The 15,483-nt window shown below is 49.4% G+C and overlaps 2 protein-coding genes across 6 annotated transcripts; both read right to left on the reverse strand.

Annotated features, from left to right (window-relative positions):
* Positions 1 to 34: 34 nt before the first annotated feature.
* Positions 35 to 5,320, reverse strand: LOC129343603 (zinc finger protein 576-like). 2 transcript variants are annotated; one of them, XM_054999908.1, is made up of 3 exons: positions 5,300 to 5,320; positions 3,722 to 3,949; positions 35 to 2,877 (listed from the first exon to the last, which is right to left on the reverse strand). In XM_054999908.1, exons 2-3 carry the CDS (start codon positions 3,942 to 3,944, stop codon positions 2,360 to 2,362), a joined length of 741 nt encoding a protein of 246 aa, XP_054855883.1. In that variant the 5' UTR covers positions 3,945 to 3,949; positions 5,300 to 5,320; the 3' UTR covers positions 35 to 2,359. The 2 variants fall into 2 exon arrangements, with proteins under 2 accessions (XP_054855883.1, XP_054855882.1); XM_054999907.1 differs by lacking the exon at positions 5,300 to 5,320 and adding an exon at positions 4,675 to 5,234.
* A 2,202-nt stretch (positions 5,321 to 7,522) lies between these two features.
* On the reverse strand, positions 7,523 to 12,532 carry LOC129343412 (zinc finger protein 428-like). Of its 4 annotated transcripts, XM_054999601.1 has the most exons (4): positions 12,465 to 12,532; positions 11,861 to 11,965; positions 9,393 to 9,539; positions 7,523 to 8,916 (listed from the first exon to the last, which is right to left on the reverse strand). In XM_054999601.1, the coding sequence occupies exons 2-4, from the start codon at positions 11,937 to 11,939 to the stop codon at positions 8,354 to 8,356; spliced, it is 789 nt and encodes a 262-aa protein (XP_054855576.1). In that variant the 5' UTR covers positions 11,940 to 11,965; positions 12,465 to 12,532; the 3' UTR covers positions 7,523 to 8,353. The 4 variants fall into 4 exon arrangements, with proteins under 4 accessions (XP_054855576.1, XP_054855577.1, XP_054855575.1 ...); XM_054999602.1 differs by lacking the exon at positions 12,465 to 12,532 and having other exon boundaries at positions 9,444 to 9,539; positions 11,861 to 12,089; XM_054999600.1 differs by lacking the exon at positions 12,465 to 12,532 and having other exon boundaries at positions 11,861 to 12,089.
* Between the last annotated feature and the right edge of the window lie 2,951 nt (positions 12,533 to 15,483).

Here is a 15,483-nt window from a genome sequence, read left to right on the forward strand (position 1 = left end):
GAAAGTTTGCCAACCATCTCGGGACCGGGGGGGGGGGGGGGGGCTTACCTAGGCTGGCAAAGGCTAAGCCACATGATCCAGTAAGTTGGGAGGGAGGATGAGGGTCAAGCATGAACTCTGCATGCAGAAGGCCTTCTGTCCCAATCTCTGGCACACCCAGTTGAAAAGGATTTCAGAGCTGGGAAAGGCCTCCAAGTGAGAACTGGACTAGATGGTACAGGCTGAATGGGCCAGTAGCTTCCAGATATTCTTCAGAGCACCGGGTTGAGCTGCAAGGTACATTCAAATTCTTACACAGCCACAAAGCTTGGTGAACGTTCATTCAATGCCTTATGGGGCAGCCACAGAATTCCCCATATATGTATTTTAATATATTTTATACTAAGGCAGGATAGAAATTTCAAAAATGAATCTCTTAAGCACTATTTTCTTCTCCGGGCTGGGTTTGAGGACACTTAAAATCCATACAGCCACAGAGACTGTACCCCGCTGTACAAACAAGCCAGCTTTGTCATCTTTGTTTGGCTCAGCCAACTCTGAAGAATGCAGAGTGGTCATAGTGTTGAATAACCCGCTGTCATAAATTACAATTCCCAGAGTTCCTTGCAGACACACACTCAGTGTAGTGACAGCAAGCTGGATATTATGGATTGCCTAACAGTGCAAAAAACCCTTGGACACGCTATGGAGTACACCAGTTTTGCAAATACTTCACATGCTATAGAGGATGAAATCAATTTGCATGATACAGTCCCGGGGTGATGCACTCACCAAGTCCACAAAGATGGATGCCAGAGGACACCCAGTGGCCACACTGGACCTGTAGAACAATTATCCTGAAAGTGCTAACCTTCCACCAGTGCATGGCAATTCTGAACAGAATTTGCCTCCCCTAATCCAAGTGCTATAGCCATTTTCAAACCAATGTCTCTATCCAGCTCCAGAAACCCAGTTTGTTTGTTAATTGTAGTGCATCTCTTGTCACAGACCATATGATTTGGGGGACATGTAGGGCAGAAGAACCCAGGATTAAGGTAAGTTTAGAAGCTATTAGTGGGCACATGGCTTATTCTTTGCCTTGAAGTTTCTAGGGAGAATGGGTGTTTGCAGTTTGTTGCCTGTTGACTGCCAGCTGAAAGAGGGTGGCCCACATGTAGTGTCAAAGGCCTAAGAGGGAGAACCATCTGGCTCACAGAGAAAGACGAGACATCCATTAGCAGCACACATCCTGCTGAAAGCATTTGAGCATGTGGAGTAGAAAATCCCTGGTCTCAGCCTGAACAATTCCAGACAATTCTTTATCAGCCTGCTGCAAGCAAGGAGAATGAAACTGGCTGGCAAGAGAGACTTCCTCCTTTCTTCCCATCTCTGTGGAAAGGAATTTACATTGGGAGAAAGAGTACATGGGCAACACACACAGGATTCAGTATCAATGATACCCAAAACTGGAAGGCGCTGGTTCAGAACCCCAGGTCACAACCAAGGCTGTGTCTGTAGGGACCATGCTTCAGAAAATAATAATCAGAACTAAACTAACGTCCTAAATCCTAAGAGATTCAGGATTCTGCATTTCAAGAAAGAGCTTTTTACTTTCCTGCAAGACTTGCTCCAATTTTGGGAGAGGCTAGGGAGCAATACAGAGAAACCCAGCCTAGAAAGTCATGTTCAGACTCCCTCCAGTTCTCGGGATGTCACTAGGCCCTACCACTGTCACGGTTTTATGTTTTTTCCTTCCACAGCCATAAAGACTCGGTTTAATTCCACTTCCTATATCAAATTCCACTTACGCCTGGGAAAATCGGGACACAAGAAAGACACACAGCCTTTGTTTTCCTCTGCACCTGCATGCCGTGTGCGCTCCTCTCAACCTAAAGAGGAGAGGAGATTGACTGCAGGCCACATACTCCCAAGCACACTTATTGCAAAAGGTGCATTCATAGTAGACAGATGACCCTCCAAAAGGCAATATACCAGGAGGAAGCTGGGTAGGAGCTTCCTAGCCTCCTGGCCAATGACCTAAAACGGATGGGCTGGAGTCCACTCCTAGAAGAAAGGAGAGATGGTTCACACCCCCTTCCATCACCCATTCTCCAATTTTTGCTCAGGCTACCGAGGGAGTATTTCCTATTAGGGGAAATCCCTCTGTACCATTCCCTTGAACCAGCTATACTTCATGATTGAGGCACAACCAGGTCTGGCACTTCCTAGAACTTGGGGCACTTTCCTCTTCCTATCAGGAAAGGGCACTTTCTCTGCCATTCCTTGTCTCCCTCTGGTTTTGCTCCTCATGCAGCAATGCGCATTGTCTTCCTGCCTCCACCCAGATCCAGGAAGTTGACGCACAAAGCCACAACTCTCGTTAGAGCTCCCCCCGGGCATGGCGGATGTAGTGTTCATGCAGCCCTGCCTCTTGATTAAAGCTCTCCCCACACTCCATGCAAGAATAGAGACGGGAGGGAAGCAACTCCTGTGTCTGCTGGTGGAAAGCTTGGTGCCGACGCAGATTCGAAAGCTGACGGAACCTCTTGCCGCAATCCGGGCACTGGTGTGGCAGGCTTTGGCTGGCGGTATGGCCCTGGCGGTGACGCTGGTAGTTGGCCAAGTGGCCAAAGCAGCGGCCACAGTCGGGGCAGTCAAACGGAGGGTGCAAGCAGTCAGTGCAGTCAGAGGGTGGGGCAGGCGCGTGGCCCCGCTGATGATAGATGAGCGCACGTGAGCTCTCGAAGGCCTTACTACAAATAAAACATACAAAGAGGGCATCGCGCAAGTTGGCCTGAACAAAGTCCTCTGGGTGTTCCCGTTTCATGTGCCGCTCCTTGTACTTCTCATCCGGGAATGTGATCAAGCAGTGAAAGCACTGGTTTCCACCGAAGCTGTCTGGAGAGGGGTACAGAGAGAGAGAGAGAGAGTTTCAAACAGGGCCTGACATAACTTGTGAATAGTCTCCCTCCGCAAAAAGAGATGGCTAGAGCACCGTGACATGGTTTGCTGTCCAAGTCATTGGCATCTCACATGCTAGTTTCACAACCTTCAGACAATACATACATTTTAAGTCAGCCATACACACAACTACAGGAGACAGTAGTTCAAGACCTCTCTACTTTTGTCTGTTGGTGTAAAAAAAAAAAAAAGCACTTTCTCTTGCACATGCAGCCTCCATAACTGAAGGAAATAAAAGAAGTGGTTACTGAAAGAGATGAGTCCAAATGCTATTGGGGAGCTCACACTTGCCCCTCCTAGGGGCAACACATGCTGTTGTGTGCAACAAGAGAGGAAACATTAGGAGGGTTAGGAGGATGGGTCCACGTGTGAGCTATCAAGCAGTGTGTAGCATAGAGAAGACACAGCAGGAGAGGGCAAAGTTGTTAACACCAAGGCAGTTTCTATTCACTGTAGCTAAGCATCAAATTAGATGGCTGGTTGACATGAAGACCAGAGTCTACCTTTTGCTTTAAAAAAATGAAAACCACAGTTTTCAGGAATCTGCCTGACATGCTCAGTTGCACACAATGAACCAACGACCGGCTATCTGCAATGCAAATGCGTCAATATCCTGTGAAGGACACAACCATCCTTGCTCACATTGCAGAATGCTGGCAAAGAAGATACAAAGGAAAAATGTTGACTCCTGCTGCTATTATTTAGCATGTTTTTTATCTCTAATAGAGCAATAACCCCAAAAGGAAGTTTGTTAGCATCAATGACAGGTCACAGTACTCACAGATTGTACTACTGCTGGAGGATTCTCTGCCCTTGCTGTGCGCGCTTGGGCAGACTGGCAACACTGCCGTTCTGTTGTCCTCCTCCTCTATGCAGACGGGTTCTAGTTTACAAGCCGGCAGCCGCTCCTGGGTCGGTAGATCACTTGGCCCATCATGGCTTGGCAAAGTTGTAATGAGTTGTTCAGTCAACAGTGTTTTGTTTACTGTAGCAGGTTCAGCCATTACTTCTATAGAAATGAAACCAGTGGGGATAATGAGCAAAAGATCCTCCTTCTATATGTCCCACCATATACCCAGGCACAACATACTAATTTTGCTGAGCTTATAATAGTCCCCAGTTCTACAAACAAATGGCAACTGTACCACATCTCGTATGCTTTTGTCAACTGGAAAACCTTTCTGTATGGGAATCTAGCTAGCTGCTTTTTCCGTTTTCAGTACACTCATGCACATATTAGGTTATTAAGTTTGCCTACAAGCAAGCTATTAAATTTGCAACAAGTTGGCTAGTAACTTCTAAACATTTATTTTGCAGGGCTACTGTATAGAGACCAATAACCAGTAGAACTTAGCATGGCACTTTCTTCCAAACTGTAATCCCTCTGCCGCATCCAAAAGATTCCCCACAAAGAAAATGCCGCCTGGTTGAGCCTTTCCCTCTGTGACTCAATGGCAGAAAACAGACTTGGCAAGTGGAAGGCCCCATTTTCAGTGCTCAGCATCTCCAGTTAAAGAGACCAGTCAACAGGTGACAGGAAAGACATCTGCTAGAGAGCCACTGAATCCAGAGCAGTCAACTCTGACCTTGACAGACCAACTGTCTGACGCAGTAGAAGGCAGTCTCAAGTGCATATATTGGGATTTTCTCACTGCATCCTGAAAAGAATGACACACCTTCACTGCCTGGCATGAACATCCTCCAGGCCATCTATCCCCCACCAGACCCACTCACCCTCTTTCACAGCAGGCTGAGAACACTCAAGGGTTGCCAACTCTGGGTTGCCAACTCTGGGATATTTAGGTGGAGCCTGGGAATGGCCGGGTTTGGGGAGGGAAGAGACCTCAGCAGGGTAGAATGCCATACAGTCCAAGCTCCAAAACAGCCATTTTCTCTAGAGGAACTGATTTCTGTAGTCTGGAGATCAGTTGTAGGTCCGGATCTCCAGGCTCCACCTGGAGCTTGGCAACCTTATCACCAGCTCCAGGTTGAGTACATTCCTGGAGATTTGGGGGTGGAGGCTAGAGAGGGCAGGGTTTGGAGAGGGGAGGGAACTCAGCAGGGTATAATGCCACAGAGTCCAACCTCCAAAACAGCCATCTTCTCTAGGGGAACTGATCTCGGTGGCCTGGAGTTCAGTTGTCATTCCGGGAGAACTCCCGGCACTGGCTGGAGGTTGGCAACCCTATCACTCCCTTCTCTTTCTTGGGCCGGCACCCCTCAAGGGCGCTGCCCTGCACCGACTTCCCCGACGGCGTCCCACACCCTGCCTGCTTGCAGCCAAGGGGACCCCGCCGGAGCTCCAGGCCCCCTCCTGTTCCCACCCCACCCCTGAGGGCCGCCACTGCGCTTTCCTCACCCCTCTCTACGCTTCCCTTTCCCACTGTGTTGTTTCCTGCTTCCGGGGTCCTTTCATTATCACACACTAAGGCCCCCTGCGACCACTTTATCGTGAGGCGGTGCCAGCCGGTGCCTGAATAAAAATCATACACATTCTTCATAGTCACCACTCTCATGGTTGCCATGGCGACCACTCTTTATTAAGAAGTCAGGAAGACTTCACGTTTTATCTCAGGAGCCCGCGCTCCGGATATTTTGTCATTCGTTTTTTCAGGCAACGCACAGCGCAGCCCTAATAGAGAGCCACGACGCATGCGTACTACTAAATCCACTGCGCGGCCGGCTCTTCCACCATAGTTTACCATCAGCGCGCCGGTTCATGAAGATATGAAACGCATGCGCTTTACGGGCTTCTGTCTCGGCCACTTGGCTTCGGCGCATGCGCTTTCTCCGTACACCACCTCTCCACTTGCAATAATGGCAGAAGGGGAAGAAATTCTACAGGTGAAGCTTTGGGTCCAAATCAGGGAGAAAACCAGGAAATAAAAAGGCCTCTTATACACATTTAGCTAATGTGCAGCTTTACCCATTAAACAACTACCTAACCTTCCTGCTGTTAAAAGATGTCAGAGACCGTCAGTCAAAAGAAAAACTAATCAATAGAAACAAGACGTTTCTCTCAGAGTTGCCAACTCGGGGTTGGAAAATTCCTGGAGATCTTGGGGGGAGGGGATGGAGAGGGACCTCATCAGGGTATGACACACCAGAGAGTCCATTGTTTAAAATAGCCATTTTCTACAGTCTACAGATCAATTGCAATTTTTGGAGCTCACCAAGCCCCACTTGGAGGTAGATGACCCTTGAGGGAAGAGTAGGTTGCATAGTAGTGTACAAAGCCCACTGGTAAACTGCATGGTTTGTTCGTATTTCCGATGCTCTGTCCATAACTTGGAAATATATTATGGCTGGAAGCAACTGAGAAACTAACAGCTTCTTACCGTCTAAAGAGTGCAAATGCTTCCAAGAACCAGGGCCTGTACCTTCAGCTGCAGAATGTGTTACACTCACCAATCCGTTCCACAAACACGGTCTACAGCGGAAGGCACAAGCCCTGGCTTACAAAACATTCTGCCCCACTCCATAAGCGGTCACATTATTCCATAGTTTTCGCCACCCCAAATGAACATAGGCACACTTCGGGAATTTGTTACGGATGGATCTTGGGTCTCTGTTTTGGCAAATGCAGGTTTGTATGAGTGATCTACCTTGAATTGTTTCTGGATAGAGGGTGTGGTTTTTTTTAATTGGAGGGGATTGCTAAAAGCTGCAAGCAACCTTATCAAAAAAAAAAAAAGCAATCTTCATGTGTTGCACAATTCGAGGAATAAGCCTGCTTTATGAAAGCTAAAACTGAGAACAGCCTATTTTAACTTCTGAATACTTTAAAGCAAGCTTTGAGGTAGTAAAATCACAGTGCGCTCTGAGAGCCACGAGCAGCCCAGGAGTACAGAATGTTACATGAAGACTTGCAGTCCTAAGCACATTTACTTGGAAGACCCATGGCATTCAGTTGGATTTGCTTCCTGGGAAATGACCAGGGAGAGCAACATTAAGAATATAATGCAAAGGAAGGAAACCTCCATCTAATAGAATGTAGGTGTGTGGCTTTTAACAGACCCAGCCCGATGAAAATAAGCACACAGAAAAAGTAATACTCTATATTAAGAGGCAGCTGGGAATCGAGCCAAGACAGCGCAGCTAATTTGCATACCTACACTTAATTGAACAATATACGCTGTTTAATATGCCAATCGCGTGCCAGCATATATAGATGTCCCTGCATACGCTGAAACTTTCCAGTGACCAGGTGGCTTTCCCTTCCATGATACGGGCCCAAGGTATATTAGAGAGATCGGAATGGGAGAAAGTGGTGTGATCAAACTTATTCCTGGAACCAATCCAGGTTAATTGCTGCTGAAAGGGCAAGTGCCTATCAGCACTGGTCCCTCCGCCAAAATAAGGACTATACCACTGCAGACAGACGGGCACAACTCCTTACCACCGTAGGAACATTTCCTATCATCAATAAAACACTATGCACATAAACGTCTGCTCCATTTGTGCAAAGAACCCTTTAGTTTCAAACCAAACCCTAACCCTTTCATGAGCACAGACACCAAGCAGACATCTGCAACGCCCCCCTCCCTCCCCATCAATCGTGAATACAGAGAAATTGGCACAATGAGGAGTCACACGTACAGAATCACTTTTATTAAGACAAATCTCCCAGCTACTGTGGGGACCGTTAATATCCATGATTTATACCGATTTGATGCTGTCTCCAAAAGCTGCTCCCGCAAAAGCCAAACACACGCACACACGCACGCACACACAGACAGACAGAACACAGCTTCGATTCAGCATGGATCTTTCCCCCGCCCCGGGTACCAAGCAGGATGACAGCGAGACTGGGCACCAAAGTGGGGAAGGGGCAGTCTAAGCGTAAAAGGGCAATGGACACGAGGAGAGGAGAAGGACTGGACCTGGCACTTAGAAGACAAGCGTTTCCAATCCTCCTCCTACCCCCCTGACCTTGGAACAGACCTGTGTCAAGTCTTGCCCAGTTCCCGTAGTGAGGATGAGTTACGAGGCCCATTGGACTCGCACTCCTAACGCAAGAGACCCCGCGCAGGGGGTCTCCCCTTGGCAGCAATGCCAAGGTCTCGATGGCATTAGGTTTAGAGGAGGGTGGGGGGGTCCTATGAATGGGGGGGAGGAGGCAGCACCCCTCTTCCTTGTGGGTGAGCCGGGGGACTTCCACGGCTCCTGCACCCACTCGGCAGAGGCAGAATGCACAGAAGGGGATTGTTCTGCGCAGCCCCGGGAGTGTGTTGTTTCCCTCCCCTGCCCCCGCAGCAAAAATTATTTTTTTTAAAATACAGAAAAGAAAAACTAAAAAGGAACTAAAAAAAAGTGAAGGAGGTCAGGGGTTTCCGATTCACTTCTTAAGAGTCCTAGCCAGACCAATCGCTTGGCCGGTGCCATATACTAGAAGAGCAGGGCGCGAAGCGATCTACAGCTCTCCCCGCGCATGGAGCATGTAGTGCTCATGCAGTTCTGACACCAAGCCGAACTCCCCCGGGCACTCGGTGCAGTGGTACGGTCCATCAGCCCCCTCTGTGTCCTGCTCGCCGTTGGCCTCCCTTGGGGCAGGAGAAGGGGGGAGCTTGTTGCGGGGCGTGGCTGGAGGGCTGCGGCGCCAGCCGTGTTCACAGCGATGCGCCTCCAGTGAGGCGGGAGAAGCAAACCCCAGGCCACACTCGGCACAGATGTAGTGGAAAGCTCCGCCCCGGCCAGGAGGCGGAGCTGTTCGCCCTTCCCGGCTCTCCAGGTTGCCGGAAAGGGTCATAGGAGGCGGCTTGGAGGATGAGGAGCCGCTGTGTGGCCGTTTGCGCCCCACATGGTAGCTACGGTGCACCTTCAGAGCTCGGGAAGTGCCGAAGCCACGCCCGCATTCAGGGCATTCGTGCCACTCGGGGCTGGGAGCCTGCGAAGAGCTCAGCCGATCTTGCCCCACCTCGCCAACTTCGCCTGCCGGCTCCCCTATAGTTCCTTGCGACTCTTTGCTTCGGGGTCCTAGTAAGACAGCCAGAAGAAAACAAAGTGAAGCAGACACAGCGAGGACCCTCCCACCCCTGCGGGTCAGCTCAGGCAGTGGTGTGGGGAAGCTGTCCACCAGCCCCATGGCATGCTGCAGTTTGAAATTGCCAAACTCACTAACAGAGTGCATTATACTAAGGAAACTTCCACCTTCTTTACTTAGGAGAGGGAAAAACAAGTTCCACTGTCTGGGAAGTCCTGGGGCTGTTGACTACCTGGAAGATGCATCTTCCAATACAGAAGCTCTGCTACTTAATTTTCAAAAGCCTGCGACTGAAAATGCATCCTTAATGTGTTCTAGGGTGCCCCCTTCGTGGTTACCATCTTTTACAGGCAAGAGAGCTGAATTGCCAATGTTGTGTAGAAGCTCTCGGCTGAGCCCTCATTCAAATTAATCCTCCCACCCAAAACCAACCCTCAAAATTCCTCTCTACAAAAGAGACTTTTGCTACCTAGTGCGTGGCAGATCTGCCTCTGTCTAAACGCGTTCCGATTCCTGGTACCTGGGTAGCCATTTGCAGACGGGGTTGGCGGGCCGCTTTCTCCAGAAGAAACAGAGGTTGCTTCAGATTCAACCTCTTCTTGCATGGTGGAGACACCTGGAACAATCAGTGTATGACTGGCAAAACTCAACCCTGGACACCTCTAGGCTACTTAAGACATGAATGAATACATATGCACACATTCAGAATATACCAATCCTAATCAGATTGATGTGCTACAATTATGCTATGTCCATCCCCACCCATACACCTTTCTGGCCACCCTCGATCCTTAATGAACTGTTCTAATGACCTTCAAAGTTACTTTGCATACATGTTTTTTCAGAGAGTATACCTAAATCTTCCAAGGTTTAATTTTAGATGTTGTGCCTTTGAGATTCAAAAAGGTGCAATTTGGCAATGAAACAGGCTGCCCACCTCTGCCTTGCGATAAAATGGGATATTCATCTAAATAAATTATGAGTCAGGGCTGGGAAACATCTCCTTAACCCAACCAGACTCACAACCACCTTCAGAGAGAGACTGCCCATACTCTCATGTTACAAGTGACAAGCAGAGGCCCACAGGCCAGTCATTTACCTCTGGCTTTAATCCAGGACTCCACACATTTCCCACTTTCAAGGTCATCATTGCCAGTCATAAGGACTAGAAACTTGAGTTTCCATTGAAGAGGGGAGGGGGTTTAAAATGAAGCTTCCAAGCCCTCTGAAGTCAGTACAAAATGTCCCTTTTTCTGTCCTTCGGCAGAATTGAGGAATATACATCCACTTCCCCAAAGCTCATAGCATTAAGCGTTTAGCCATTTTAAACCTCAGCCCTCCAAAAGGTCTCACAAAGGTCATTTGCTCCTGAATTATGCTCAAGCTTTGGTGAGTTTCCAAAGGAAGGATGTTCCACCATTGCGGGATGGCAACGGAAAATGCCTTTCTTCTTGCTGTCTAAGCTGTGCAAAGAGGTGGAATTTCTGATGGGTTAGAGACAATGTAGCAGTCTAAGGCTTTCAGATGGTATTTAGTCTGAACATCTTGACCAAACAAAGTTCAAAATCTCTGCTCAACTGTGGAGCTTCACTCTTTCTCAGCCAACCCTACCTCAAGAGGTTGTTGTTGTTAAAAATATTTTTTTAAAAAATTAGATAATGCCAAACACGCCATAGAGACAAAGGGAACCAAGATGTCTTTGGTCACTAGGAGAGAGCAGTGGACCAAGGGGAGTGTGGCCACACCTCTATGGGACTCCACTATTGAAAACTGGCCTCAAAGTGAGTGCCATTAAGCATGGCATAATAACCACTATATGACCATATAGAGCTGTGCCCTACATCAACCAAGACCACAGTGTCTACCTCAATCAGTATTACCTAGTCTGATCGGCAGCAACCCTGCCTGAAATCCTGGAAAGAGCATGCCCAACCTCTGAGGCCAGAGGTACTTTAACTGATGCTGGAAGGAGGTGCAGATGGGACTTCCAGCATGTACAGATGAAGCCACTTAGTTACTCCACCTCCTTAAAAATGCCAGGCCCCAGGTCACAGCACTGCACTGAAGGGAGCAAGACAGCTTTCCTCTTTACCTCAAATGGCAGCTCACAGTTCGGAACCTGAGGATCAGAGGCCGATGTAACACAAGGTTTTTCTTAGCTCTGTCTATGAATGGGTCTTGTGGAAAGAGCTATCAATAAAGCAGACAGAAGTACTACATAACAGGGAAGGAGCCAATAGAAAGAGAGCCCAAGAGAGAGTGAAGTGAACCCTGCTATGAAAACCAAGTGACGCCTGGTCCCTTGCAGTGTAGGAGGTATTTATCAAGCTATGGGAACCTTTACCTGCAACACAGCTCCCCCTAGTGCCCAGGTGAGGCAACCACAGACTCTGCCAAAGTTAACGGTGACTCAAAAGCCTAGCGGGCTGTAGAGGATGTTGATTAGATTCCAGTTATTCTCACAGGCATCCAAAGAATACCTGTCTGAAGAAGAGAGCTCTGACTCTTGAAAGTTTATATCCTGGACTCTAATCCTGCTGCTCTCATAGTAAATAAATCCATGTCCTGCTTTTGCATGCCCGCTCAGCCAAGAAAACCACTTGGGAGGACACTGGTTCAGATAGGCAGCCATGTTGGTCTGCAGTAGAACAGCAGGACTGGAGTCCAGTAGCATCACAGAGACCAACAAGTATGAGTTTTCGAGAGTCAAAGCTCCCTTCTTCAAATAAGAAGGGCACTGCAATCACTGGAACAGGGACAGCCGATCCTCAAATCACCTTTATGCTTACCTTACATCTCTCCCCTCCAGGCTGAGGCCAAGCAAGGCAGGATAATGCCTCATTCTCGTGATTCTGACATTATGGACCGACTGGCAGGAGACAAGGGGACTCAACCAGCCCTCCCCACTCGCCACCCCGCTTGCTATACTTTGCTCACCAGTCAAGGTCCCATCCTCCTCCTCAAAGCCAATGTCCTCTGAGCTCCCAACTTCCACCTGCTTAGGTACGTCAGACATCACCCCTTAATGCCCAACAGCCCAGCCTGCAAGAGGAAGGAGCGGAACCAGTCAACAGGTTTGCCCAACACTGCTGGCATCCAAGCCCCACTCCCTAATCTCTGAAGCGCTCTGCATGGGTGGAGGGAAAGGAGAATGGTGCAAGGGGCAAAAAAGATGGGGAGTGAAAGGGATTCTGCCCCAGAATGCACTAGGGCTGATGTGATATGGCCCAGTCCCATAATGCCCCAGGGGAACTGTGACTGCAGCCCAACTACCCACAATGCACTTGGGGCTGACATGATATGGCCCAATCCCATCATGCACTGAGGGAACCCAGGGAGGCAATCCAATTGCCCACAATGCACTGCACCAATATGGACTGGAGGGAATTCCATCCCATAATGTTCTTCTAGCTGTCTGAACCTCAAGTGGGGGACCCAATCCCATAATGCACTGCAACTACTGGCGGGGGGTACGCGGACCAGGGGGGAGGGCATGCCAAAAAAACCTGCCCCCACAATGCATTGCGCGCCTAACACTCACCGGTTCCTCCGGATTTGGGGAGGGGCAGCCCGGTCCCGTCTACCCACAGGACCCTAGCTGCGCAAGCGCAGACAGAGAAGGGAGGCGGGGTGTTGTAGCCAATGTTGACTCCTCGCGCGTGCGCTTTCAAGGCAGAGAGAACACAACTGTGTAGCAAATCTGCGCATGGGCAGAAGAGCGACTGGATGGAGTGATGCGCATGCGTTTCGGCCGAAGGCTCACGGAGCGGTTCTGCGCGTGCGCATGAAAGTCATGGCAAAGGCTGGGCTTCGGGTTGGTTGTGCGCGTGCGCTTATGAATATACTGCGAGATGGAGGAAGGGCAGGAGTCGGGGGGGGGGTTACAGAGCGAGTCGATGCATGTTTACTCAGAAGTAACTCGTTTTATTCCATGGGGGTTACTCCCAGGTAAATAAGCACAGGACGAGACTACAGCCTCTGTTTTCTGTTTCTCCCCTCTCCCCCTTTTTCCATCCAAGCAGGATCTAGAAAGCTGCACGAGGCTCAAGAGTTTGCAAAGATCGTGCAATGGCCAGAGGCGTGCAGAGAGCCCAGCGGCTTTTGCAAACGTATCTAGCCATGTCCAGTTAGGTGCCCGGACGGGCTGCTCTGCAGGGGCTGCTTTGCTCTAGAGCCACCTCAAGCCCCTGATCCCAAAGGAACGTCTTCAGCAGCACACAGAAATGCATGGTATAGCAGAAGCATCGTTTGCCTGATTTTTCCCAGCCAGCTGCACGGCTCTTTTCGAAGCAGGGGAGCCCCGTCGCCGATCAGGCGTTGGCATTTAGGGTTGCCAGCTGTAGGTTGGGAAATTCCTGGAATGTCATAGAGTCCGCTCCCAAAGCAGCCATTTTCCCCAGGCATACTGATCTCTATGGCCTGGAGATCAGTAGTGATTCCGGGAGATTTCCAGCCACCATCTGGAGGTTGGCAACTGCCTAGAAGCTGCGTGCAATGGATAGGTGGCCAGCCACTAGGAGGCGCAAGTGCAGAATGTAGCGTTGCAGGAGAGTGGCCAGCAGAGGGAGCTCAAGTGTTAAATTGGATAATGATGGTGGAAAGTGCCGTCAAGTCATAGCAGACTTATGACAACCCCTGCTGAGATTTTCAAGGCATGATATTAACAGAAGTGACTCGCCATTGCCTGCCTCTGTCTATCAACCCTGGTCTTCTTTGGAGGCCTCCCATCCAATTACTAAGCCAGGCCTACTTAGCTCACAAGATCGGACATCGCATGTTGGTGAAAGGCCACTTTGGCACAAGGCAGTTGGCAATTGCATGGTGCAGTTGTGCATGGCCTGAATATTGCCACTGGGGGGCGCATGATGCATCTAACGCACCCATCGCTGGCACATGCTGGAGCTAATTGGAATGGCCCAGGCAGGGGTGGGTGCTCAGCAGGAGGCGCTGGGGTGACCTCTTTGCAATGGAACCAGCTGCACAGGAACCCGTTAATAAGTATGATCCTACAGGGTAGTTCTATATTGTTTTAATATGTCCATCTTAGGATTGCTTATGGTCTCTTTCAGCATCTCTTCAACTGTGTGTTGGATTTCTGTTGATTTTTAACCTTTGCAAATTTCATTTGTATACCCTATTACATTGCTTATTGAAATGTCTTTGAAACAGACTGGACTCAAGCTGTGTGATCCACCTTGAATCTCAGTGAGAAAGGAGGATTATAAGTCACATAAATAAAAATAAAAAAAAATTTCCCGTCTCCTTCCTGGGAAAGAGTTAAGGGCGGCATACGTCCCTCTCCCGCTTCCTCCGTTTCCCTCTCACAACAACCCTGTGAGGTAGGCAAAGCTGACAGAGGGTGACTGGCCCGAGGTCCCCCGGTGAACTTCCATGGCGGAGTGGGGATCTGGACCTACTGCAGGTCTCCCAAGTCCAAACTAGTACAAGTTCTCCATTTTACTTCAGAAGCCTGCATCCCAGCTACAGCCAGTGGATGAAGGACGCCGCGTCAATGCATATCTCAGTATTGCCTGCTTCTTCACGGCTTCTGGACCCCATTCCCCTTGCGGCAAGCAGCAGGCACCTCGAGACAAGAGCAAGGTGGGGTTGGCTGTACAGAGAGGCCAGCCTGCCCACACACGTGACATTCCAGGGAAATAAAATGACAAAACTGAGGCTATCGTACTTTGGCCACATCATGAGAAGACAAGACTCTGGAAAAAAACAATAACGCTAGGAAAAGTGGAAGGCAGGAGGAAAAGAGGAAGACCTAAAACGAGGTGGCTTGACTCAGTAAAAGAAGCCACATCCTCCAGTTTGCAGGATCTGAGCAAGTCTGTTAATGATAGGCCGTTTTGGAGGACTTTCTTCATAGGGTCGCCATAGGTCAGAGGTGACTTGACAGCACATAACACGTAACAACAGAGCTCTGAGGCAGGCAGGGAACACTTTCCTCCCCATCTCTCTAGGCAAAAGACTGGAGCAAATTTGTATTATTTGGGGATCAGCTGACTCCACTGGAGTCTTAACTAAGAATTAGGTTTTGTAAATGGATATCGGGAAGATTAAAGGCTAAGTGGAAGACTTGTGTGATCAAATAATCAACCTCTCAGCTTGTCTTTGGGCTTAGCTCCTCAAGTCTGTTCCACCACGGCAGCTTTGCTCATCTGAACAGGGCCTTCTGCAGGCGTTCCCTTGCACACTGGCAAAACCCACAGCTGCCTGCACACGTGGCTTCTCTGTGGTGCCCCCCCCCACTTTATGGAATGGCCTACCTGAAGAGGTCAGGAAACCTACCATTCTCCGGGCTTTCTGCAAATTACACAAAATGGAATTATTCCCGAGGGCTGTTTACTCAGACAGGAGGGCTTTACTATAAGGAAATGACCTCGAGACAGGGCTTTTTTTCAGCTGGAACACGGTGGAATGGAGTTCCGGAACCTCTTAAAATGATCACATGGCTGGTGGCCCCGCCCCCTGATCTCCAGACAGAGGGGAGTTGAGATTGCCCTCCACGCCGCCGGCGTGGAGGGCAATCTCAACTCCCCTCTGTCTGGAGA

Source organism: Eublepharis macularius, chromosome 15, assembly GCF_028583425.1.
Source record: "Eublepharis macularius isolate TG4126 chromosome 15, MPM_Emac_v1.0, whole genome shotgun sequence".
NCBI lineage: Eukaryota > Metazoa > Chordata > Lepidosauria > Squamata > Eublepharidae > Eublepharis > Eublepharis macularius.